This window comes from Phaenicophaeus curvirostris, chromosome Z (genome assembly GCF_032191515.1).
Source record: "Phaenicophaeus curvirostris isolate KB17595 chromosome Z, BPBGC_Pcur_1.0, whole genome shotgun sequence".
Lineage (NCBI taxonomy): Eukaryota > Metazoa > Chordata > Aves > Cuculiformes > Cuculidae > Phaenicophaeus > Phaenicophaeus curvirostris.
Window position 1 is genome coordinate 64814179 of NC_091431.1, and position 23896 is coordinate 64838074.

At 43.7% G+C, this 23896-nt stretch overlaps 1 protein-coding gene across 3 annotated transcripts in view; it reads left to right on the plus strand.

The window, feature by feature from the left end:
• Positions 1–14513: 14513 nt before the first annotated feature.
• PDZD2 (PDZ domain containing 2) overlaps positions 14514–23896 on the plus strand; it is a 151330-nt gene continuing 141947 nt past the window's right edge. Inside the window, exon 1 of one of the 3 annotated variants that reach the window (XM_069880631.1) lies at positions 14514–15216. In XM_069880631.1, coding sequence (XP_069736732.1) covers positions 14738–15216 — 479 coding nt within the window. In that variant the 5' untranslated portion in view covers positions 14514–14737. The remainder of the gene's footprint in view (positions 15217–23896) is intronic. The other 2 variants (XM_069880630.1, XM_069880632.1) reach the window with 2 other exon arrangements.

Here is a 23896-nt window from a genome sequence, read left to right on the forward strand (position 1 = left end):
TGAATATTTAAAGTGCCTGAAGGCATGACTTTGCTCCTTGTTTTTGCAGAGGTGATGACTGCATGAAAACATGTGATTAGGTAAATCATCAAATTGTTATTTATAGACCATAATATTTATTTATGTATTTTAAATTCAGCACTGAAGTATTTTAGAACACCAAAGGGATACATGAGAACTACCACAACAGTGATTTCAGTGCTTGAAACCTGTTCCCCAGACTGTGTGAAGACATAATGAGATTGTATGTAGTGGGAATGGCTAAAAAAAATGAATCTCCTAGCCAAAACATGGTGGTAATATGGGTCCCTGAAGATTAAAGCTGCATAGCTGCCTGCCCAATGTATATCTGGGTTGTGGAACCTGGACTCTATTGAAACTCATATGGAGACTTCCAGGAGGCAAGTGTCTCCTGAAGTTATTCTGAGAGCACAGGTTCTACTGGTTGGGTGTAGGTCCTACAGTTTTGGCAGAAAATACTTAATTATTGAGAAAAGCATTGAAAAAAACCCATTACAACACAACAAACTGAACTTGTTCTATCTCTAGCCTGCACTCTCCCTTCCTTTTTCTTAACAGATAATTTTCAAACTGGCAAAAAAGAGAATGGTTTGAGAGGAACTGGAGCAAAGGCTGCAATGTGTTGCCCTGGGCAGCTATTGCCAGAGGACTGATGTGGGCTTGATTGTGTGAAACCTGAGAAGCAGCCATAAAATTTGGCTACCTCCAAGAGCATGATTGCACATTGCCTGTGGAAGGTCAGAGAAGGCTTGGGCTGGTTTCATACAGGTTTTCTTGGTGAGCATTGCTTACGTCCTTGGTGTCGCTAAGGCAGCTGAACACAGTGCGTTCACTCCCAATGACTTTGTGGTGGTTTGAGGCTCCTGAATCCCCACTCTGAGAGGTCTGGCTGTAGAAGGAAATGGATGCTGTGGTCAGCATCACCGACATCTTGCCTCTGAGAGGTGACAGCTCGAGTCTTCCAGCACATTTCTACCACCAGGGTTAACTGTCAGTTTGGGAAACAAAGATGCAGTCTGGCATGTGTGCTTCTAGAGTTCAGCTGGAGGTTAAGAGGACAAAGGCAGGAATGGCAGGGTTATGGTTCAGTGGCTTGTGTCCTTCAGAGGTCACAGATGAGCCCTTGTTGCTACAAAAACCTCTGCATTGACATGAGAGTGGTAGTAGGAGGTAAACTAAAATGACACAGTGCAAACACTGACCCTCCAGCTGTGGACATCCTGCATTTGAGGTGCACCATGCTGCTGGCTGTGGTCAAAGCGATGTCTTAGTTTCAGAGATAACACTTCCTAAGGTAATGATGGGTAGTTGGCTTCACATAGGCTCTTGCTTGCCTGTCAGCACTCTATGGAGGAAAGCTGAGCTCTGCCAGGGTGTCACAGTGCTTCACACAACTAAATTAGCCTTTCATGGAGAATGTGTGAAGTGTGACTATATGGTGTTAAAGGTAAATGCAGTTATTGCCCCCAGGTAGGTATTTGTGATAGAGATGTAAACTGTTCTCTGAACATCCTTTGGCTTAAAGGAGATGCAGTTTACTGGGATGTGTACGAGATCATTGATGGTGGTGGGTAAGTGAGTAGTGTTACAAGATGTGGCAAAGCCAAGATAGAAAAGATCTCCAAAAGTCCCTTCTTAAACTCTGCTTGGTACAATTACTAGGAACCACTCACAGTAAGGTGATAATTATTTCCAATGCTCAGGTCAGAGTACAGTTGATTAATGAATATTGGGAAGAGTGACAGGGAAATATGTCTTGTTAAATCTATTGATAATTTTGCTGGACTTACTTTAGAGTTAAGTGATAACAGAAAAGATCTTATCTTTTCTTTGTTTTGGGGTTTATTTTGCTTTGGTTTTTTTTGAATTGTGGCCTTTCCAGTAACATAGTAAAATTACATCAGTTCATCTCCCAACTGTATTCAGTTTTCAGGGTTTTAAGCTGAATGTTTTTTGATGTTTATAAAAATTTAATTTTAAAAATGTGTTAGTTGTGTTTGTTTTTTCAATGTAAAGTTCCAGTATTAGAACATCAGATATTTGTGGTTTGTTTGTAATTGTGGATTCATGACTCCTACAGACAATGCGGTCCAACCTTAACATGTCATTTGCATTTTCTTGTTTTATGAATAATTATTGCAGAAGTTTTTCCCACAGGAAGGTATTGAGAATAGTGGAACCAATTAAGAGTAATTACAGATTACAAAGCCTTTTTTGTCTCTTATTTTATATGTTTTGTTTTTAGAAAGAACTAGAGTGTGCAGTAAATTCCTACAGGAATGTTCAAAATGTTACATGGAAGCCCAGTCCTTTTCTTCAGAAAGCCTTGGAACTGAGAAAAATTCTGCTTTGTCACTATTGAGGTGTAGGTAGATGAATGCTTATTACAAGGTCATACAGGAGTAGGTGACATTACTGAAGGCTTTTGAAAACTAGGTTCACTTATTTAGGTGCCTACATGTAAATTTGAAGTCTAACTGTTATTTATAGTATATGTCTCTAGTTTTGACTAGTTCTCTGTGTGTGCGTATATGTATGTGAGAGAGCTGTGCTATTTTAAAATGTGGTAAGGGGATGTTTCTAGGAATCTACGTACTTAAAATTAGATTTCTGCTGTGGTTACACAACTGTAAAGTAAATCCAGAAAAGCATCACTGACTTTAATTATGTTACTCCTGGGTTTTGCTTCTATAAATGATGTCAGAAATTAGTTCTGCATGCTCTGAAAATTCACAGTGGTGCTTCCCAGCACCAGCTCTGAACTGTTCAGCAAGCAGAAGAGATCCAAAGGATGATTTGGCATGTTGGTGTACAGAGGTTGCTGAACAATTGCAGAATTGTATGGGTGCCGTTCTTCAAGAAAGTCTTTAAATAAGCTCCTCCATCATTCAACAAGCTTGCAATAACTTGTGTCCTTAAGTAAAGTTTTTCCGTTCTGCTACAAAATTGCTAGTCTTTAAGGGCTCATAGGTAGACAGGCATTTTTAACTATCTGACAACTACAGAAGTCTGCTTTGATACAGTCTGCAACATAGATCATATGAGAATTGGCTGATTTCAAGTCTTGTCTTGGAAATAAATTGTTTCATTATGGTTTAAATAGATGCAAAAAGCCAAACTTACTTCAATACTAAAGTTATATTCAGCTTGAAAGAGTATTGGAGAGATTTAAAAAGTCCTTTAGAAATTGCAAAGCTTTTCCATTGTCCACCTGGTCTGGAGTTGGGAGAAGTGTCTGGCTGCTGGAGGCAGTTTGTGTAAAGAGATGGTGGAGACTAAAGAGTATGATATGATCATACCAAAGGACTTCTGCATCTGCGTCAGAAAGAGTTTTAGATTTGAATTATAGAATCATAGAATCACCAGGTTGGAAGAGACCCTCTGGATTATCGAGTCCAACTATTCCTATCTATCACTAAACCATGCCCCTCAGCACCTCGTCCACCCGTGCCTTAAACACCTCCAGAGAAGGTGACTCCCTGGGCAGCCTGTTCCAGTGCCCAATGACCCTTTCTGTGAAAGTTTTTTTCCTAATGTCCAGCCTAAACCTCCCCTGGCAGAGCTTGAGGCCATTGCCGCTTGTCCTGTCCCCTGTCACTTGGGAGAAGAGGCCAGCACCCTCCTCTCTACAACCTCCTTTCAGGTAGTTGTAGAGGGCAATGAGGTCTCCCCTCAGCCTCCTCTTCTCCAGGCTAAACAACCCCAGCTCTCTCAGCTGTTCCTCATAAGGCCTGTTCTCCAGCCCCCTCACCATCTTCATTGCTCTTCTATGGACTCGCTCCAGAGCCTCAACATCCTTCTTCTGCCCCTGCCGTTGTCTTTTTAATTCTTCTGAATGATGGTGGAAATTACAGTCCTTTTGTTAGAGCCAGGAAGTCTCTCCAGTTTAACAAGTCGCTGTGTCTGTCCTTGAATCTCCTATTACACTGCAACAGTTTCAGCAGGTCAAAAAGTGCACTCAGAAGCTTTCCTTACCAAGTTAAGTAGGTCAAGCAACCTAGTAGTTTAATGCACAAAAGATCTGAAATCATGAAGCAGCAGCATCGTGGCTCTGTCTCAGCGCATTAGCATATGCAACACAACTGGCTTTGGGTTACCCTGCTTTCAGACCAGGACTGTCTGCATGATTGCCTCTCTGTCCAAAAAGGCATTGCACTTGCTGTTCCCAGAGAACATCAACCACTTGAACACAGGCAAGGCTGCAGCAACGCGCAGTAGGGGAAGCCACCTGGTCTTGGAATGGTAGCTGGAGGTTTCGGTCAACAGCATGCTTCCAAGTTTTTCTGCTGATGCACAGCAAATGTTTTTTCAGTGTTCACCTGTTCATAATCATAGAATCATAGAGTCATAGAATCATAGAATCATAGAATCAGTAGGCTGGAAAGGACCTACTGGATCATTGAGTCCAACCATTCCTATCAAACACTAAACCATGTCCCTCAGAACCTCGTCCACCCGTCCTTTACACACCTCCAGGAAAGGTGAACCAACCACCTCCCTGGGCAGCCTGTTCCAGTGCCTGATGACGCTTTCCATGAAATATTTTTTACTGATGTCAAGCCTGAACCTCCCCTGGTGGAGCTTGAGGCTATTCCCTTTTGTCCTGTCCCCTGTCACCTGGGAGAAGATGCCAGCTCCCTGCTCTCCACAACCTCCTTTCAGGTATAATATTTTAGTAATATTGGTAAAATCACTTCATGTTCCTGATCCAGTGGAACTACTGGATAGCATGGACCCTGAATCCTGGTGTAACTTCACACAACATGCTTTGGAAGTGCATCTTTTCGTATGAGCTTGTTTATAGAGACTTTCATGTCTCGGCCCTATAGGCTGAGATTAAAGCCACGTGGAGATTTCTGAATCAAAGGGAAATGTCCTCAGGTAGTGTGGGAAAGAAATAAGGTGGGAGAGCACTGATACTGAGTTGTGTAGACATAGAAATAAAGATGAAGGAAGCAGTGAATGGCTTCAGGGCTCATGGACTAACAAATAGCTCCCACCAAGGGGCTTTTATGAGAACTGAAGCAGCTTTTCCTGAACAGTGCTGGTAAGAAGGACATTCTGGATGGTCTTCGAGGTCATACTGGTGGTGGAAGCCTCCATAGACTTTACAGTGGTGTTAAACCAGCTGTTCCTGGTCTGAGCCTGATCTGATGTTGCAGTGCTGTTACCTTGTGTTCATATGATCTGGGGTGAGGGCACGAGGAATTAGGGAAGCCTCACTCCCTTCCCACCATCCAGGTAAGGGTGACCTCACCCTACCTACCTTGCACACAGCAGAGCAGCAGTGATTGGGATGGTTGTGAAAGGGAAGGAGGACTGCTTGTCCTCATGCAATCTTTTGCCGGTATTGGTGCTTAGTGTGAGAACTTGGTGCCCCATGTGGTGTCTGTTGGGGGCACATATAGTGTTTAGAAAATTTTCCAGTGGTATTGTGGCTACGGGTAGATTTCAGATGAGCCTGTATGGGATGCATACCTTTTTGTAGTTCTATTTCCTCTTTATCAAAATGGTGACAATCCCATTTCCTTATTAAGAAATCTTACTAATTGACAGTGATTCAGATACTATGAGACCACCTGGTAAGTAAACACCTCCTGCAGAGAGTCATTTGTCTGCATTATTGTACTGGTGGTGAGATTTTTAAAACAAATCCAAGTGTATGTCTGGGTTTTTACCTAATTGCTCAGCTGCTTTTATTGTCTAACATTTCCTGCACAGATTTTGCATTTCTGCACTTGGCTCTTTCAATGCCCTCTTGGTGAACTGTTCTTTGTTCTCAGGGCTTGCTTGTGCTGATACTATAAACATCCTGGAAATTACTAGATTTGATTTAGGATGTCTAGATGTTTGCACAGGTCTTTTGATTTTTGATGTAGTCAACATAAATACCTGAAAATCAAAGCAGTTAAGAGAGCATTGCAGGGAATGTTTCTGCAAGAGTTGATAGAGAGTTTGCCACTGCCTTTACTTAGCTATGCTTTATTAGATTATTTTTTTTTTCTGCGCTCGATTTGTCTGGTTAACTACATGTTTTAGATTAGGAACCATCTGATCATATTCAGATATCTCTGTTTGACTTAGCCACACATATTTCAGGCAATGGCATAGAAAGTGCATTTGAAGATGTCATTTATCTACTCTGAAAGTAAAGATCTACAACAGGTCAGATAACCATTTCCTAAGCGTGCTTGTTCCTCTTCTTTGGCCAGAAAGGGGCCCCATGGTGACAAGCTCAGATGAGGATCTAGCTAATGTTAAGGAACAGAAATACCAATTTTCATGTCCCTATATTCGCTTTGGTTACTTGTGTTGAGGCCAGTCCTGAGGATGTGGTTTGACTGTGCAGTAAATCCAGCTTTAGGGCTTCTATGGCTGGATTAAAAGTATCGAGGCCATGAGATATAAAATGCTGACTGCTAAAAAACTCACTGTCAATTCAAATTTGTTCAAAATCTCTCAAAGCCTTCCAGCGTAAGATTTGAATTTTTATTGCCAGGTCAAGTATCAGTAGTCTTCCTATGGCTGGCATAAAGCTGACCTGTAAATGTGCACTCTGGCTAATTCAGCAGAAACATAACCATATGCCCTGATCTGATTTATACCAGTGGGTAATCCAGAATAAACCAGATTTTCTACTATTCTGAAGGATTTCAGACCTCCAATGTTAAAAGCAAAAACATCTTTCAGCAATTATGTGTCTTTTATTAAAAATACCTCAATTCAATTTCTAGGTGTTTCGTCCCCATTGTTACTTTCTTGCTATTAGTCGCTAACTAAAAGGTAGAAATGAAAGTTACGCTTGAGTGGAAATTAGTAAATGCATGTCTTCTGCTGGTAGTAGATTTATTTCTCTGGTGCTGAAATGCCCATATGACTTTAGGAAAACAAGTATAATGCCTTCATCTATATATAAAAGATTAACAATATCTGTCAAATATAACCTTTAAAACAATTATAAAGTGATCTCACTCAGGGGATGAAAGGAATTTTTGGAATAACTGTATGTATGTTTTTCTACAGGCTTAGGCTAGGCTGGGAATGCCAGAGGGGTTATCCTGGAGCATTGTGTGTTGGCCATTTGCACAAATCACCTTTTAAAAATTGGTAATGGGACATTTTAATGACCCTCTTTATTTCCTTTCCTCCCTATGAGAAAGTGATTATTGGAGCTCTTTAGATCACTCCTTTGAGGATGATATAGGAAGAAAGAGATCATCATGTCAGAAAAATCCTGTTACTTGTACTTGCTGAATACCCGTATTTGCTTTTTGACAGTTCCAACCTCAACTTATTTAAAGAAAATACTATTATTCTTCTGTAAGCAGTCATTTAAGACAGCTCTTCTTTAAGAAAGCCTAAAAGAAGCAACTTCTCTTCAACCATATCATCTGTGTTTAACTCAGTAGCTTGAACTAAAAGGTTGAAGATTAGAAAAAAAGATGTGTTACTTCCTGAGCCATAACTAAAAACTCTCACTGATGAAGGGAGAAGGAAGATATCCATTTCATTTACAGAGATGGTACGCCTTTGAGAGCACATCTTATTTGAGAATGCTGGGTGGAAGATGAGCAGGTAAAGGCTGATTTTTCTGGCTGTAAATACTCTAGGGATGAAAGTGAGAAGAGCTGATAAATACCAAGAAGATCAAAGAGCTGCAGAAGTTACACATCTGTGGATATAAACTGATCATGAATAGATTTAAGTTGGAATACAGACCATTTCCAAATACATTGTCTGTGGGAGAGCTTTCCAGTAAAATAACAGAGGCATAAAACCTTTTTTTTTTGTTAACATTTGATGAGTTTTATTGAGTAGGAGTTGAGAGAGTTGCTGTAATAGTGGGGGGCTAGGTTCTTTGGTGTTCACTGGGTTCCTTGTGGCTGGCTGGGGAGATAACAGGCTGCTCTGCTCACTGGGTGGTGGTGCACATCTTTGGGAAGAGGAACATACCAGGGCTGAGCAGGCTGCAACCACACAAAGTGGCTTATTGTTTCTGTGGGCAGATGGAGAGGACTGGTACTTGGGCTGTTGGCATTGCCAGGTAAGAAGGGACCATGTTTAATCAAGGTGTTTGATTCAGAGTCTTTTGATCCTCTGAGAGCATCTGACACATCTTCCTGCAAAGGAAGCATCTCCCATGCTTGGGTTGGCTCTGGGTGCAGCCTGTAGGCTTCTGCAGCAGGGGAGTGTAAATCTGAGCTATAAAACCAATACTCAGCATGGTGAGGGTCTCTCTAAACTGAGACGCCAAGAGGGCATAATCCTCTTTGAGGGTCCTCCTCTAACTGAGTAGTCATGCTGTCTCTGTACCATCATGACCCAGCAAATTAAGTAGGATTTCCCACCTGAGTATCTTTCCAGTTGAGGTATTCTTAGCCTGCAAACATTATGGCTGCAAAATATTATCCCATTTTCTTTATCCCTTAAACTGCAAACAAAGGAGTCCAACAGACCACACTTGCTGAGACCCAGGTAGGCTGTGAGATTAAATCACTGACCAGAAAGTGGAATCAGTAGTCCCAAAGAGATTCAGAGCCAAAAGGACAAAATTTCTTGGGTGGAAAGTCACTGGGAAGAGGTACTCCCATCCCCAGGATGGGGGACTTGAGTCCCCTCAGGGCTGCCCATCCCCAGCACTGGCCTGATTTACTCCAGACAAGTGTCAGTGCCAGGGTGGACTTAAAAGCAATCTTTTGTGCGATAAGTCTTGTACTGCTTGCGAGGCTGTGGGATGGTCTGGCAGGTCTATCACCTACAAAAATGTGGCAACTCCAGTAAATTTTCTCACGTGGGTTGTGAGTCTGTTTCAGTGGAAGCTGAGAGTAAAAATCAATTTCATCTTCGTGTTGAGTCTGCCATTTTTCTCAGGCGGATCTATTTTTTCCCTTGATTTACAATTTGCCACTTTTCTATTTTTTGCCCGCATTGGCATTGGACAGCCTGAACCACTCTTCTCACCAGTGCAGAGGTGTTCAGCTCAGAGCAATGCTGCCTGTTTCATCTGGAAGGAATATTTCCTATTTATGCTTGTCAGAGTCCTTTTTTTCTAAAGCCAGAAGGTTTTGTCTGAGAAAATCAAATCCCTTGAAAGTACTGTATAATTATTCACTGATTATCTTATATGTCTGCCATGGCTCTGCAAGTGAGCTCAAGGGTGTAGATAGGAAAACTGCAGCATATTGGTGCCTGCAGATTTTCCTGCAAGGAGGAGGAATGGGGTTTTGAGGGCTGCCTGCCTCTGATGTGTAGAGCAGCTATCACCCTTTATCTCTGGGGGAACATGTGTGCATGAAGGGGGAAAGCCCTCTAGCAGTGTCATTTATAATGAATGATGGATGAGGATGCAAATGCCTTTGAATGCCTCATCCTGCCCCACTAACTGCAGGACTGAAGCTGAAGTTAGCACTGAATTGTGCCTGTGGATGACACAAAGGAGATTTGGAGAGTCTGGAGCTAAACCAGTGAGTTGCTTTCAAGGAGCATGTTTTGCAGGCCACAGACTGAGGTGATGCATTTCCTGTGGGGATAGTTTGCAAAGGGAAGCCCATAACATACCCACCCAATGTTAAAATTAACCAGCTAAGAGCAAAACTTAAATCATTTTACCAAAAAGGGCTTCAAAGGCTGATCTGTCTGGTCATGTCTAGAGCTGGAATGGTTTTGTACCCTGTGTGGTTACTGGGAGCCATGCTAACATTTGCCATTGAAGCAATAATAGGGATGTCATTGTTCTAACTTCTTGGATGTTACCCATTATATATGTCCTCTAACTCTGGTCTCTCTAAGACTGAAAGTCATACTGAAAGGAAAAAAGTAAGAGGGACTGAAATGGAGAGATCTGCTGTCTCCCACAGCCCAGGAGAGATTTGCTCTAATCATTCCTCCTGGCAGGTATTTGTCTAACCCACTGCAGAAAGTGTGAGTGATGGAGACTCCAGTCACCCGAGACAGTGTCCTCTGGTGCTTTTGTATTCTTTATCCTTATTAATGCTACCTAACTGCTAACCTAAACCTACTCTGCTATGATTCATCCATTACTCCACCATGGGCAAAGACTGCTCTTTACCTCCTCGTAACTGTGGGGCGTTTTTAGGTACTTGGGGACCTTTAATTTGTCTTCTCACACCCCTCATGAAATGCTGTCTCCTTTTTAGACCAGTAGGCCCTAATTTCTTGAGTATTTCCTAATAAGTTACATTTTCTTGACTAGTTGTCATGCCAGTACTCTGCTCCAACTGGGCAGTTTTGCTGCTGAAACCTTCCCATCCCTGCATGAGACTACAGAGACTCACGTGCCTGGTAAGCTTCATGCCCTTTGATACATCCTGGGGCAATGACCATTTTCCACCCCCAGCACCCAGACTATTGACAGGAATAATTCACTGCAAACCGTGAATCTCTTCCTGAAGCTTTGCCACCTAGCCCACCCTGTCTATGTGTGATTTTCCAGCTCTGCACTTCTCCTTGCTGAACTTTATCCTAATTTTTAGATGTTTTTCCATTTTTGCCAAGCTGATTTTAGATGCTAATCCAATGTGTCTGCAGTCACTCCCAGCTTCATGTAATCTGCAGATTTAATGTGTGCTCCCTTTCATCACCCAGGTCACTAATGAATGTGCTGAGCAGAACTAGACTATATAGATCCAGCAGAGCTCTGTTCGCAGTTCCCTTCTGTTTTCACAGAATATCATTAATAGCTACTCCCAGGGTATAGCTTTATAGTAGTCTCATTTAATCATGTTTTCCTAGTTTATTTATGAGAAAGCTGTTTGAGATGGTGTCAAAAGTATAATACAGCCCAGATAAATGGCACCCAACAACTTCTCCATTATGAAAAGAAAATAATTTGATTCTTTCTTGTCTTTTCTGTTTCTGCTGCTGCTTATATTTTTGGTGTTTTAGAGTTTTTCAGAGAATTGAAGCTAGACTGACTGATGTAGCATGCTTTTGTTACTTCTCTTTCTACCCTCCAATAGAAGCACTGTACTTGCCTTTGTCCTGACTTCTAGCACCTTACTTGTCTGAGCTTTCAGAGGTGACCAGGAAGGAGGTATCCGAGACGGCTTCAGCTAGTTTCGTAGGGAATTAAAAAGTGGCTTGTCTGACCCTGCTGATCTGGAAATACCTGACTTGGACAGAGGACTGATCTCACCCTGGCATGGGCAGAGGATAGTATACCTTTGTAGTGATAATGTGTTTAGTATTAGCTAATCCCCTGTGCATAGTATGAAATTTTATCAAGGACTAATGTAAAAATCAAACCAACGTTGTCTCTTTCAGTGTCATTTTGCAATAACTTACCCACTACTTGAGCAATACTTTTCCAGACTCTCTTCTCGGTATTACTATGCATATAAAGGATAACAAAAAATATTTTTTTATCTTCTGCAAGTTTAATTTTTTCACCCTGACGTTTACAGTATTTCTGCCTGTGTGTTCACACTATTTTTAACTCCCGTTCAGTAACCTTTTATTGTACTTTATTCTTGTCTTTGAGGAAAAGTAAAAGCTCACTGTGTTGCTAAGTCTTCTGATCCTTTCTTCTGCAGTGAGATGTTATTGTGCCCGTGCCTTTTAAACACAAGGTATTGTTTCTTCGAGAAACTACTGCTCACCTTGATTTCTTTTTCCTTTAAACTTCCCTCCTTGAATTCTTGCCTAGAAGATTTTAAATGTACTGAAGACAGGCATTTCTGTTTTACTGTTCCAAATTCCTTGCGTATGGCAGATTTCATCATTTCACAGGCACTTTTACATGAGTTTTCTTCCACCTTTTTACCTCCATCACATCCCTCTCTGGAAGAACTTCCCTGCTGATTATTTGACCTGTCAGTCATGCGAGAATATTCATCCTAAGGCACCAGTATTCTGTCTCCTGCTGCTTTCCTTTCCTAGCAGATAACTTGTGCTTGTAGTCTCCCATTACTATTGAGTCATTTGTTAACAGGTAGAATGATTAATTTAATTTTATTAGTTTGGGGATTGTTGTGCCCTACCCCATGTTTTTTTAGCATTAATCATTAACTAGAGAATTTAGCAGTTCTCCCTGTATGTTCAGGATCTTGGAGCAAGTGTATGCATCATCCTTTGTATGCTAAGAGATGCTACCTTGAATTTTTCTCTGTCAGTCCATAATAAGTTATATATCTTTATACCAGTATTCCAGATATATGTCTTGCTACTACAAGTTCCATTTATGCCATTTAAACCTTGAATTTTATCTTAAATTAAATCTGAGCTCTTAAAAAAGACCTGAGCTCAGTACTAAACACAAAATATTTAAAAATGTTGTACCAGATGTCAAAGATATTAAGAGAACTTAACCCTATTTCCTGGTCCAGCTGTGACTATATTATAACCCTTGCTTTTTAGAAGTGTGCCCAGGCTGCTTATGTCTTCCTTTCCTCTGGTTTTGTCCCCGATTGTCCTACACTGAGCCTAACTCAGAAGTCCCTCTCACTAAGCAAGGGCCATTTCCTCCTTCCCAGAGCTGATGCCCACCCCTATTGAGCTACTAATGTATCACCCTGTCAGTGAAGACACTGGGGTCCTCTTGGGAGCATCATGTTATGTTGTCCCTGCTTGAGCGTCTTTGGGATTGCTCCAGTCCACCTAGGTGGTGCCATGCAGGCAGGGAGGTGGGAGGGCAAACCTTGGCAGAACACATTGGATCTGACTTACAGGCAGAAGCATTTTGCAAGAGTCTCCATTTATATTTGTGCTCTTGGGGTCACAGGATCATGCTACAGGCTGTTTTGCCCAACCCAAGCCCTGCACCCACCTCACCGGGCAGCTTGCAGATGTACAGTCTGCAAGCATGAAGCTGTTGCCTTCTGCCTTGAAAAGAAACCCAGTCAACCACACTTGACTCTCAGTAGGGTTGTTCCTTGTTCCATAGATCCTAATGATGCTAGGGAAAAACAAACTTTCTCATCCTCTTACTTGCTAACCCCCAGCTGCCTCCTAGCTGCCCATGTGCCTCCCTCTCAGAACTGCAGAAAATCAGGGAATTAACATGCATGACTTTGGGTGGTCAACTCCCTTAAATGCTCTACCTGCAGGGTAGGTTTAGTCTGCTGTAAGCCACCACTGCCAGTAAGAGGAGAGAACCCACTGCTTGTCCTCACCCTTCGTGTTTGCTGCTGTATGTTCTTATGCAGCTTGGCGGAAGGCTAAATCAGAGAAGTGACCAAATGAAGCCTCCCCCAGACTGAAAACACTGTCACAGAGAACAGCAGAGCTGCCTTCAGCAGCATCATAGAATCATATAATCACCAGGCTGGAAAAGACCCACTGGATCATCGAGTCCAACCATTCCTATCAAACACTAAACCATGTCCCTCAGCACCTCGTCCACCCGTGCCTTAAACACCTCCAGGGAAGGTGACTCAACCACTTCCCTGGGCAGCCTGTTCCAGGGCCCAATGACCCTTTTCCATGAACATTTTTTTCTAATGTCCACCTCCTTCCAGGTAGTTGCAGAGAGCAATGAGGTCTCCCCTCAGCCTCCTCTTCTCCAGTCCCAGCTCCCTCAGACACTCCTCATAAGGCCTGTTCTCCAGCCCATTCACCAACTTTGTCGCTCTTCTCTGGACTCGTTCCAGAGCCTCAACATCCTTCTTGTGGTGAGGGGCCCAGAACTGAACACAGGATTCGAGGAGCGATCTCACCAGTGCCGAGTACAGAGGGAGGATAACCTCCCTGGACCTGCTGGCCACGCCGTTTCTGATACAAGCCAAGATGCCATTGGCCTTCTTGGCCACCTGGGCCACTGCTGGCTCATGTTCAGTCGCTGTCAACCAACACCCCCAGGTCCTTCTCCTCCAGGCAGCTTTCCAGCCACTCTTCCCCTAGTCTGTAGCTGCACAGGGTTGTTGTGCCCCAAGTGCAGGACCCGGCATTTGGCCTTGTTAACCCTCATCCCATTGGCCTCAGCCCAGCGGTCCAGCCTGTTCAGATCCCTTTGGAGCCTCCCTACCCTCCAGCAGGTCCACGCATCCACCCAGCTCAGCATCATCCACATCATCAACCCATCCTCAGCTGCTGGTGTCTCACCGTGCTGCTTTGGTGGCCCTTGCAGCAGGTCTGGTTGGAGAATCTCCTTTGCTTCAGCGACGGGCCAGAGCTGTGGCAGGAGCATCCCCACGGCTCGTCAATCCCCCGCCTTACCGAGAGGTCAGGAGCTAATTGCGACCTTTTATTCCCTTGCTGTGAAGAGCAGTTGGTGCCCTCAAGTGGTAAATTGCAGCAGGAGAGCGGCTCCGGCCGTGCGAGCTCCGGGCTCCTGTCCAGGGGCGCTGCTGGGCTGGGGCTGCTGGTCGCCTGCGGGGTTTTTGACGCTTCTAATCACGCTTTTTCTCCCTTGCAGGGTAAAACCGTGTGGTGACCGTGGTGGGGAGGAGACACCGTTCCCAGCGGAGTGGAAACCCTGACGGCACCCGGACACCCACGAAAGCTCCTCACCACTTTATCCATCAACTGTTTCATGGGGCTGAGTGCGGTGTGTTCACACCAAACATCCTGCCTTGACTGTGCTTTTGGTTAGTTGGAGCCCCCCAAAATCTCCCCGTGAGATTAGATGGAGCTTGCTTTGGATCTGCAGCCACACTCCGGCATGGCCTCTGGGGCTGCGCGGAACCACGGAGGGATGCCAGAGCCAAGGTCTGGAGAACCGATCAGGGCTGCTGCCATGAGGGCGTGAACAGGGACAGCGATGCCCATCACACAGGACAACGCGGGGGTCTTCCTCCCCCTCTTGTGCCAGTGGCTACAGAACAGCCGTCGAGAAGGGGCTGAGGGTGCCGAGCAGCAGCTCTGCCGATCGGCTGTCCAGAAGCTGAGCGAGTACATCCAGCTCAACTTCTCCGTGGATGAGAGCAAACTGCAGTCAGGGAGCTGTGGAACTTCAGATACAGAGATCTGCACTGTGTACCTGGCCCAGGAGATGAGAAAAACTGAGGTTCTCGGGTTGAGCTTTGGGAACATCCCTTCGCTTGGGGACTATGGGGAGAAGCGGCGGGGAGGGAAGAAGAGGAAGGGGCACAAGGGACCAGTGCTTGATGTTGGGTGCATCTGGGTTACAGACTTGAAGAAAAACAGCCCAGCTGGGAAATGTGGGAGAGTGCGCCTGAAAGACGAGATCCTTTCCCTGAATGGCCAGTTAATGGTTGGCGTGGATGTCACCGGTGCAAGGTAAGGGTGGAAGAGCAGGCAGCTGCCTGTCACAGTATGTGGTGCAGGTCACGGCTGGTACTGATCTATATCTGAGAGCACAGGTTTTGACCTCTGCTTTTCAGCCCCCAGGATAACTCTGGGTTCCTTCTTAAGGTCTGTCAAAAATAAGTGACTAAAGCAAATCGATAATCAGCCCACATGTGGTACTCACACATCCACAGGAAAATTTTGAGGGGTCATAGTGTCAAAAGCTAGCATGTTGTATAAATTGTAGGGCCTTCGCTAAGACAGGAGGCTTCCTGGGTTTGGATAAAACTGGGGTTTTTTTAAGTAAAAATGAACACAGACTCAGCAACACTCAAGACTTTTTTTCAGGTGTGTCTTGTTTTTATGGAATCATTTGAGCTGAGAGAAGATTTTTGACAGCTAAATGTTGCCTGAGACGTTTTTCAAAGCAAGACATTTTTATGTTTTGCAGATTGGAACAACTTCATTTTAATAAATTCCCTTTGATTTTACTGTCTTCTGTCCCAGAAAACTTGAAACCTTTAAGAGTTCAAGTCAGAAATGAAGGTTCTTTCAATGATGCAGATTATTCTTGCTTTTTTATTTCAGTTGCTGCATGAAAAAAAATCAGTCATTGGCCCAGTTTTGCTCTTTGTGGGCCAGCAGACTTGCTCACACTTCTCTTTGCAAAAGCAAAGACCTTTCTCTGATACAGATGAGGATGCAAATATTCGTTCATACTTGAGATTTCAACATACAAAAGGACATGAAATCCCCTCCTGATATCAAAGGGGATTCATCCTGGGGGTGGACAGTTTCAGAAACAAAACAGTAGTGAAGTGGTCCTTCTGTAAAGGAAACTCTGTTATCTGTAGCCTGGGTAATACAACACGTTTCATGGGTCTTGGGAGCAATATGCCAATTTAGGCCAGCTGAGAAAGTGCTCCAGCAAGTAAGATTTGCAACAGGGGTAAATAATGGATAATGGGTTTTAACTAAAATAACCTGTATAGTGAAAAACAAGGAAAAAAAATAAAAAGAGTTGAATCTTTACAGATTCTTCCAGTGAGAATATAGCACTGGAAATACTCATAGGTTGTTTATTTGCTGTTTTAGTTGTTGGGCTTGCAAAGCCACACTGGCTTTGGGTGGGGTGGCAAGACTTGCATTTTATATTCCTGCAAAGTGGCCTGCTGGCCTTTCATCCCAACAGGCAGTGAAGGTGAGAGCAGTGTGGGGTGACTGCTTCTCCTGATTCTGCCTCATGGCAGAATAGAAACAGTGACTCCTTATCTGAGGGTGCTGGGCAGGTGAACCTGGCTGTGGTCTTGCAGGTGGAATAACAGACATCTGTAATTTCAAGCCTGTAATTCAATGAGTGTATAAATATTGGTACGGTGGCAGTATCAAGCAGTGGCACCCCCAAATTTGAGAGGTTTTGTGGCAGAAAGCAGTCTGTGTGCTGTTAACTTGTTGTCAGATATCTCTGTCCCTAAAATCCAAGGGAATTGGTAGCAGAAGCCTGCAATAATGTTATCTTATTATTAATGCAAAATTAAAGATAATACCCAGTTGAGTCCAAAATGTTTGGATGCCTGTTCTTATTATTTTATCCCTAAACAATTTATTTTGGGGTTGTTCCTTTCAGAAAGCTCTGTTATTAGACCAGCAAGCTGTGACTACTGCTAATGAGAACCAAGTGCTCCATTTTACTTAGCTGAGGGTTTTTTTTGGCCATTGTAAAGACAAGAGTTCCTACATTCTGGTAGTACACAGCCAATGTTGTTCCAATTTAGGCCAAAATTTAGGGCATCTCTTAGTCAAAACTTGATTTATTTTCAGCATCCAAAACACCCTTGCCTAACTTTATTGTCAACTGTTATTTGACAAGGGTGATGTTGGTGGATGACAGTTTGGGACCTTGAGGATGCTCTGTGTTTGGAGTGCTTGGTTTTGCCTCTCAGAGAGCTGGCTGGTAGCTCTGACCCAATGTACCATCTTGTTCATTTGATGCTTTGTGAGTCCTTCAATAGATTTCTCCATTGGGGTGCTCAGAAGGGACATAATTCTCCACAGGTTTATAATAGGCTGAAAGGCAACATCAGCTTACCTTCTGGGAAGACTGTTTCAAAGAAGCTTTCCTAGAGTATTTCCATATCACTGCTATGGTGGCAGTAGCAGAGCCCTTTCCCCTTGATTCTTCAGGATTCTGGGGAAGAGAGCACATTCAATATTACTTCTGGCGTGATTTCTGTCTGCCTGATTATTATCTGGCTCAGTGAGAAACTCTTCCAGGTTGATACAAAGGGGTGAGAGTGCTGTGATTTGCAGTGTGATATACTTTGTGTAGCCTGTGCATGGTCAGTGAAATTAAAATTCTGACTGTAGCTCCTGTAGCACTGGGCTGGATTGGGCAAGCCAGACCTCTCATTGTATATCTAGGAGATTCAAGGACAGACACAGCGACTTGTTAAACTGGAGAGACTTCCTGGCTCTAACAAAAGGACTGTAATTTCCACCATCATTCAGAAGAATTAAAAAGACAACGGCAGGGGCAGAAGAAGGATGTTGAGGCTCTGGAGCGAGTCCAGAGAAGAGCAATGAAGTTGGTGAGGGGGCTGGAGAACAGGCCTTATGATGAACAGCTGAGAGAGCTGGGGTTGTTCAGCCTGGAGAAGAGGAGGCTGAGAGGAGACCTCATTGCTCTCTACAACTACCTGAAAAGAGGTTGTAGAGAGGAGGGTGCTGGCCTCTTCTCCCACGTGGCAGGGGGCAGGACAAGAGGGAATGGCCTCAAGCTCTGCCAGGGGAGGTTTAGGCTGGACATTAGGAAAAAAAAATTCACGGAAGGGGTCATTGGGCCCTGGAACAGGCTGCCCAGGGAGGTGGTTGATTCACCTTCCCTGGAGGTGTTTAAGGCATGGGTGGACGAGGTGCTGAGGGACATGGTTTAGTGTTTGATAGGAATGGTTGGACTCGATGATGCAGTGGGTCTTTTCCAACCTGGTGATTCTATGATTCAATGGTTCTGTTCCACATCTGCCAAGCATGTCAGGGCAGCCCCAGCTTACCTGGTGAGCATGTTGCGGTCCACACTAGTACTTAAGGGAATCTTCTGATTTATTTCTGTAACAGTGGGGAATTGAGCATGTACCTGAGAACTCTGGTCACTGAGCAGAGGGTATCACAACTCTGACACTTTTCTGGGCTTTGCCACCTCTGCTCTAAGGTCGGCAGAAGTGTATTCACACTCCCAGGCTTCATGTCACCTCCAGCTCCATGCCAGTACGCAACCCCCTCCCTGCACCAAGGGGCTAAGCTAATACATTGGACAATGAGAAAGGAGAGGTAGGGTCAGATAGTCCCTTCTGCTGGCTGTCCTATGGATGTGGTCAGTGTCTAGAGGGCACGGGGGCGGATGACAGGAGCCATCACAGATTGGGCAGCCCTGGACAGATTGTGCTCTTTTAGCACCTGCCAGGTGAGGATCCTGTGCATATAGGTCCTCAGGTGACAAAGTAGTGATGGTGTCAGACACAACACAGAAGAGCAGCATGCCTCTTCTTGGAGGAGCTGGCTGTAGGTGTCACTTATCTGTCTCTCCCTGCTAAGGATGTTGAATTTGGTTTGACTTCTTTAAATAAAAATTGTTTATTTAAATTCCACCTGATTGCCATGCAAACAACAGAAACAGGTTGATTATTGCTGAGCTTTTGTTCTTTTTTCTTTTTTTTCCTTTGTTTTCATTTAGAGAAACATTATGCAGCAATATAATCATCAAAGCTCTTTGCTTAACAGGGTATTATTACATTAGAGAGGAATGATGTAGGTGGTGGCAGTTTCGGTGATGTTAGTGACTGAGGGAAAATTATTACTCTCTTCAGATTTAGCAAATTGTGTGTGTCTATCAAACACAATTGCAGGGAAATGAGCTGTATTGGAGTACTGAATAAAGGTTAGTCAAAACTTTGCATGTTTATTTATCTTCTGTCTATACAACTGTATCTCCAAAACACATGGGTTATGTTCCCCCAGACAACAACTTCCTATGTATTTTGGAACTACTTCTCTCATTTCGGGCTATTACTCATTTACTGGAGGGAGGCTGTTAGTATTTGTGCAGATGACAGATGAATCCTTCATTTCTTGAGCATGACTGAATGGGGCTTCATTAGCAAGTCCTGGGAGGATTGCAAAAAATTATTTTGTCATGAATATAATTCAGTTTGAAATACTTGATTACAGATTTCATCGAGCATAGCTGCAGTGCTTGGACACAGCTACCTTATGCATCTAATCTTTAAAATCAGTACTGAATAGATTTCCAATTTCAAACTGTTTTTGAAGAAACCAGAGCAATATACATTACATGTGATGACAGTGTAATATAAACATAAGATATAATTTTGTCATTGAGGAAACCCAACCACTGCTTCAAAATATCATGTTCCTCAGCTCCAACTATGACCAAACATTGCTATGTGTGGGAATACAGTCAGAGAACTGACTGGCTTCTTTTTAACCCACAACGAGGTCGCTTCCAGAAAAGGAACAGAGAAGTGTTTTCACTGCCAAACCTTTGCACAGCCTTTTCTTAGTCTGCTCTTCAGCCAGTGTCCAGAAGGGTTTGCTAGGACTCCTCCCCAGCACAAGATACGGCATGCCAGAAGTCGGAGAAATCAGTTTATTTCCAAAGATGCTTTGAAAGACTTTCAGATATCAGATGTCCGATGGAGAGTGAACTTTAAGAGCCACTACTGAATGCAAACCTTTGACCTTACCTGAAGCTGGGAGTTTCCAGCCAAGGTCTTTCCTGAGTGCTTGCTACTACTGCACAGCTCATTTACATAATCCAGGATAGTTGGAAGTATGAAGGTAAAGTTCTGGTCTTTCTAAAAAGGTCAATGCTATCAGTAGTTGCTTGATAACATGGGCATTCTAAACACAGTACTGCTTCTCTGTAAGTGCTAGTAGCTGATTACAGAGCACAATACGGAATGTCTAACCAAATTACAGGTTTCAAAATGTTCAAAGCACTTTGTGCTGCTTGCCTTTAGCAGTCAATAACAGTCCTGGGCTCAGCTGGACAAAATCATGAACAGTCCTTGGTGGTGCTGGAAAACCAATATGCAGTCCCTGGCTTTATTTAGAGCCAAATTCTGCTCTGAACAGCTGTCTTCAGGAGGGTGATTTTCTCCTTTGCCCCCTTGTTGGAAGCCCTGCATGCAAGGAGACACAGTGGTACATCTGCTGGGAGAACAGAAACAAAGAACAGGGACCTTTGCTGTGTCTGAGTAGAGCTGCTCAAAAATCTGACAGTGTGGTGTGAAAACTGATGTGTTAGAAGAGCACACCTTTCAAAGCACTTTTTTTAGTGGAGCTCCCCTCTCCTCAGATGTCTGAACGGAATGACTTTTTATCATAGACTACTTTGCCCTCTATACAGAAAGTTCTTGTTGGGAAGAAAATCTCTCCCTGAATGCAGTCAGTCTTTGATATCAAACTGCAATGCCCCAGTTTGGCATTTTCTATGGGGCACTGCTTCCTGCCATACTGTGGTGAGACACTACTACTGCAGGAGGCTGGCTGCCCTCACTGTGACCACTCTGTCCCCCGCACTGGTGGCTACAGTTGTCTCTGCAGCATCTGCAGGATTTTGTAGCACCGTCTTACTCAATGGTGGGTTCAAAACACTTCCAGATGCTCTGATTGGTGTGTGGGGATGTCATGCTGTAGGATCGGGGAGCAAAGGCTATTCTGCCTCTGCTCAGCAGCCAGGAGCCTTAGTTTAAGTTTTCTGCAACACACCCACTCTTCAGTAGGGTCATGCATTAAGGTGTATGAATGCCTGTGTTATGGTGGAAGGGGAGGTTTTCAGGTTTATGTGCCTGTGATGGGCTCATTTTTCTGGAAATTATTGTGGATTTATTTCCCACTCAACAGAGCAACATCCTTTATATATACTTCTTCTCAGGGAAAAGTCACCCCAACTATCCCTGGACAGAAAACTATCCCTGGTCATTGCAGAAAGCTTTGTCTCACCACACCCCCTCTTCCTGGACATGTCAAGTTGCATGGATTGATTGCTCTGTTTTACTCTGTTTCCTCACCTCCTTCCTAAAGCAAAAGTGCTGCCAACACAAAGTGCTTCTCAGTATAAGCAGCTGCTTTGCCTGGTGTTATTAGGGCCTTCTCTTAGTTATGTTCATAAGAAAATATTTTTGTTTTAGTAGGAAAACAGATGGAAATGTGTCCTGGCCCTTTGCCCTTGGCCAAGGGGCATACATTTCTGTGGGAGCTCCTTGTTAAAATATTAACAGCACTGGCTACACAGAGAAAAACAAACACAGTGGTCCTGGAGATTCCAGCCTCCAAATACAATGTCAGGGAATAGAATTCTCATAACTGACCTAAAAAATACCCCCAACTTATCGTGGATTTGAATTTGTTTCCTTTTTTATATCATATTACCAGTCTTCACACTGCTAAGTGATGGATCAGGGCACAGAGGCTGACTTGGGGCTTGTTATCACAGGCACCAACGGTAAGTCCAAGCTGCCTGGCGCGTGAGTCCTAAGAACAGAAAATAAATAGCACATAGAGATCTTGGCTAAGGGTTTTCTCCTCCAGTTGAGTTGCTGCGAGTAGACAGACAGTGAAAATGTGCTTGACCTGTGCAAAATGAGATGAAGCCTATAGATATTTCTCAAACACAGCCTAAGTCTCACTGTGCCTTGTACACTGCAGCACAGAGTTCCTGCTGAAGCACAGCCACTCAGTTTTACACTGATAGTGGATATTACTTAACTGCTTTAAATATAACAAAACTAAGAAACTAAGAAAAAGATGTTTTTCTTCCTTTCTTTTGCATCTTCAGGGAAGGAATGAGTTGACTTAGCCACACGTGACGAGAAATAAATTGCTCTGAAGAAATAAGCTTTATCCCAAATCCTCTCTCAAAAGCCAAAGACATAAGCAGAAGGTCACTAATCCCCAGACTCAGTAGAGATCATGTAGCTTGTTTGTCCTCTTTACTTTGTTAATCTGAGCATGGGTTCACTCAGTTTCCTTTCCACACCCTCTAGTTCATGCCTTTCCTCTCAACCTTACCATGCTGAGCCCAGCCTCTGTGGAGGCAAAACCCGTTCCCTTGTAGTGACGGTCATTTGCAACATCCCATCACTCCTCAATTTTGCATTTGATTTATTTTCTTGCTCAGCTTAGTTTTATCTAAAACCCATAAAAGAAAGGCTTCTGCTGATTTAAATGGCTCATGTCCTGTATGTATTTCAATGTTGGGACCTAAATGTTGGGACCAATATGCTTGTCATTGCCTTGTACATGCTGTTGCCACCAAACAACAGAGCTGGCCTCTCTTGATAGAAACATGATCCCCAGAAGGCATACATGTATAATTAGGCAACCTCCCCAGGGTCATCTGCAGCAAATGCTGCCCAGCCCTGGCTGTGTGTGCTTTCTTTTTTGAGGGATTGCATCAGGCTTGAAAAGACTTGGACAGATGTTGGAGGTATTGCCTTAGGAGATGTAAAAGCTTCAGAGGTTATAGAGTTCAGGGTTATCCTGAACTTTCATTTCTGTGTACTTTTGTTTTGTTCCATTGAGCTATAAAAGCTCTGCTTAGAAGGCTGTACCTTCTTGCCAAATGTATGGCTGGACATCTCCACTTAATTTGCTGTTCTGAGTACACTGTAATTACAAGACAACAAGCCCTCTGTTTGTGAGGGCTCTGCTATCCCCACTCATCTACTGTGGGAACAGCCTGGTTTGGTGAATCAGCCTTTTGCCTTGTCATTTATCTATGATGCCAAAGTTCCAGCAAGAGTTCTTCTCCATCATGAGTGGAATTTTCAGCCTCGGATGCAGCAAGCACCCCATGCTCTCAGGTCATCTGAAAGCCCAGTCAGGATGCAACAGAATTTAACTAATTGACAAACTACTGGAATGCGCAAAATAGAGGCACTTTTTTCCCACCATCAAGCCAAGCAGCAGGTGAGGCCTTCAGCCACTACAGCAGTTATTCTCCCAGCCTCTCCAGCAGTGCATTTGCTAGCACAGAACAGTGGTTTAACCATCAATAATTAAAAACAGAGATGGTGAAAATGTGAACAAGGAACATTCTGTGCCCATTATTCTTGCTCTTTCTATAATGCCTGTGCCCTTAACACACCAATTTGCAATGTGCAGTCATTCACAGTGTCTCTTCTAATCTGTAAATGTGAATTTCTCTTCATATTCTGGTAGTCCAAAGCTTTGCACAAAGCAGACTGTGGGCTAAAGTCTGATTTCCATGAGACAAGAACACTGAGCTGCTGCAGGAGGCGACTGGGCTCAGGTTAGTGGGTTTCAGTGAGACACATGGCAGGTTTTCCTTTCCCACCCATACTGGCTGATGTACCATGAGTCCAGGAAAGAATTTCTTCATGCTTCATTGAAATGTTTTTTCTTGTAGCATCTGGCTAAGCGAGCAGCATTCCTATTCTCAGAAGGGTTTTGGGGCTGCTCTGCAAGGAGGCGATGACCATATCTTCTTGCCAATCTCATGTACCTTTAGATGTGATGGCTGCTGCCCTGGAAGATACACTAGGGCTAACCTGCGACCCTTGAGAGGTGAAAGCACTTATGGTGGCAGCAGCTTAAAAACTACTTATCCCCTGTCATTGGAAGTCAGGCC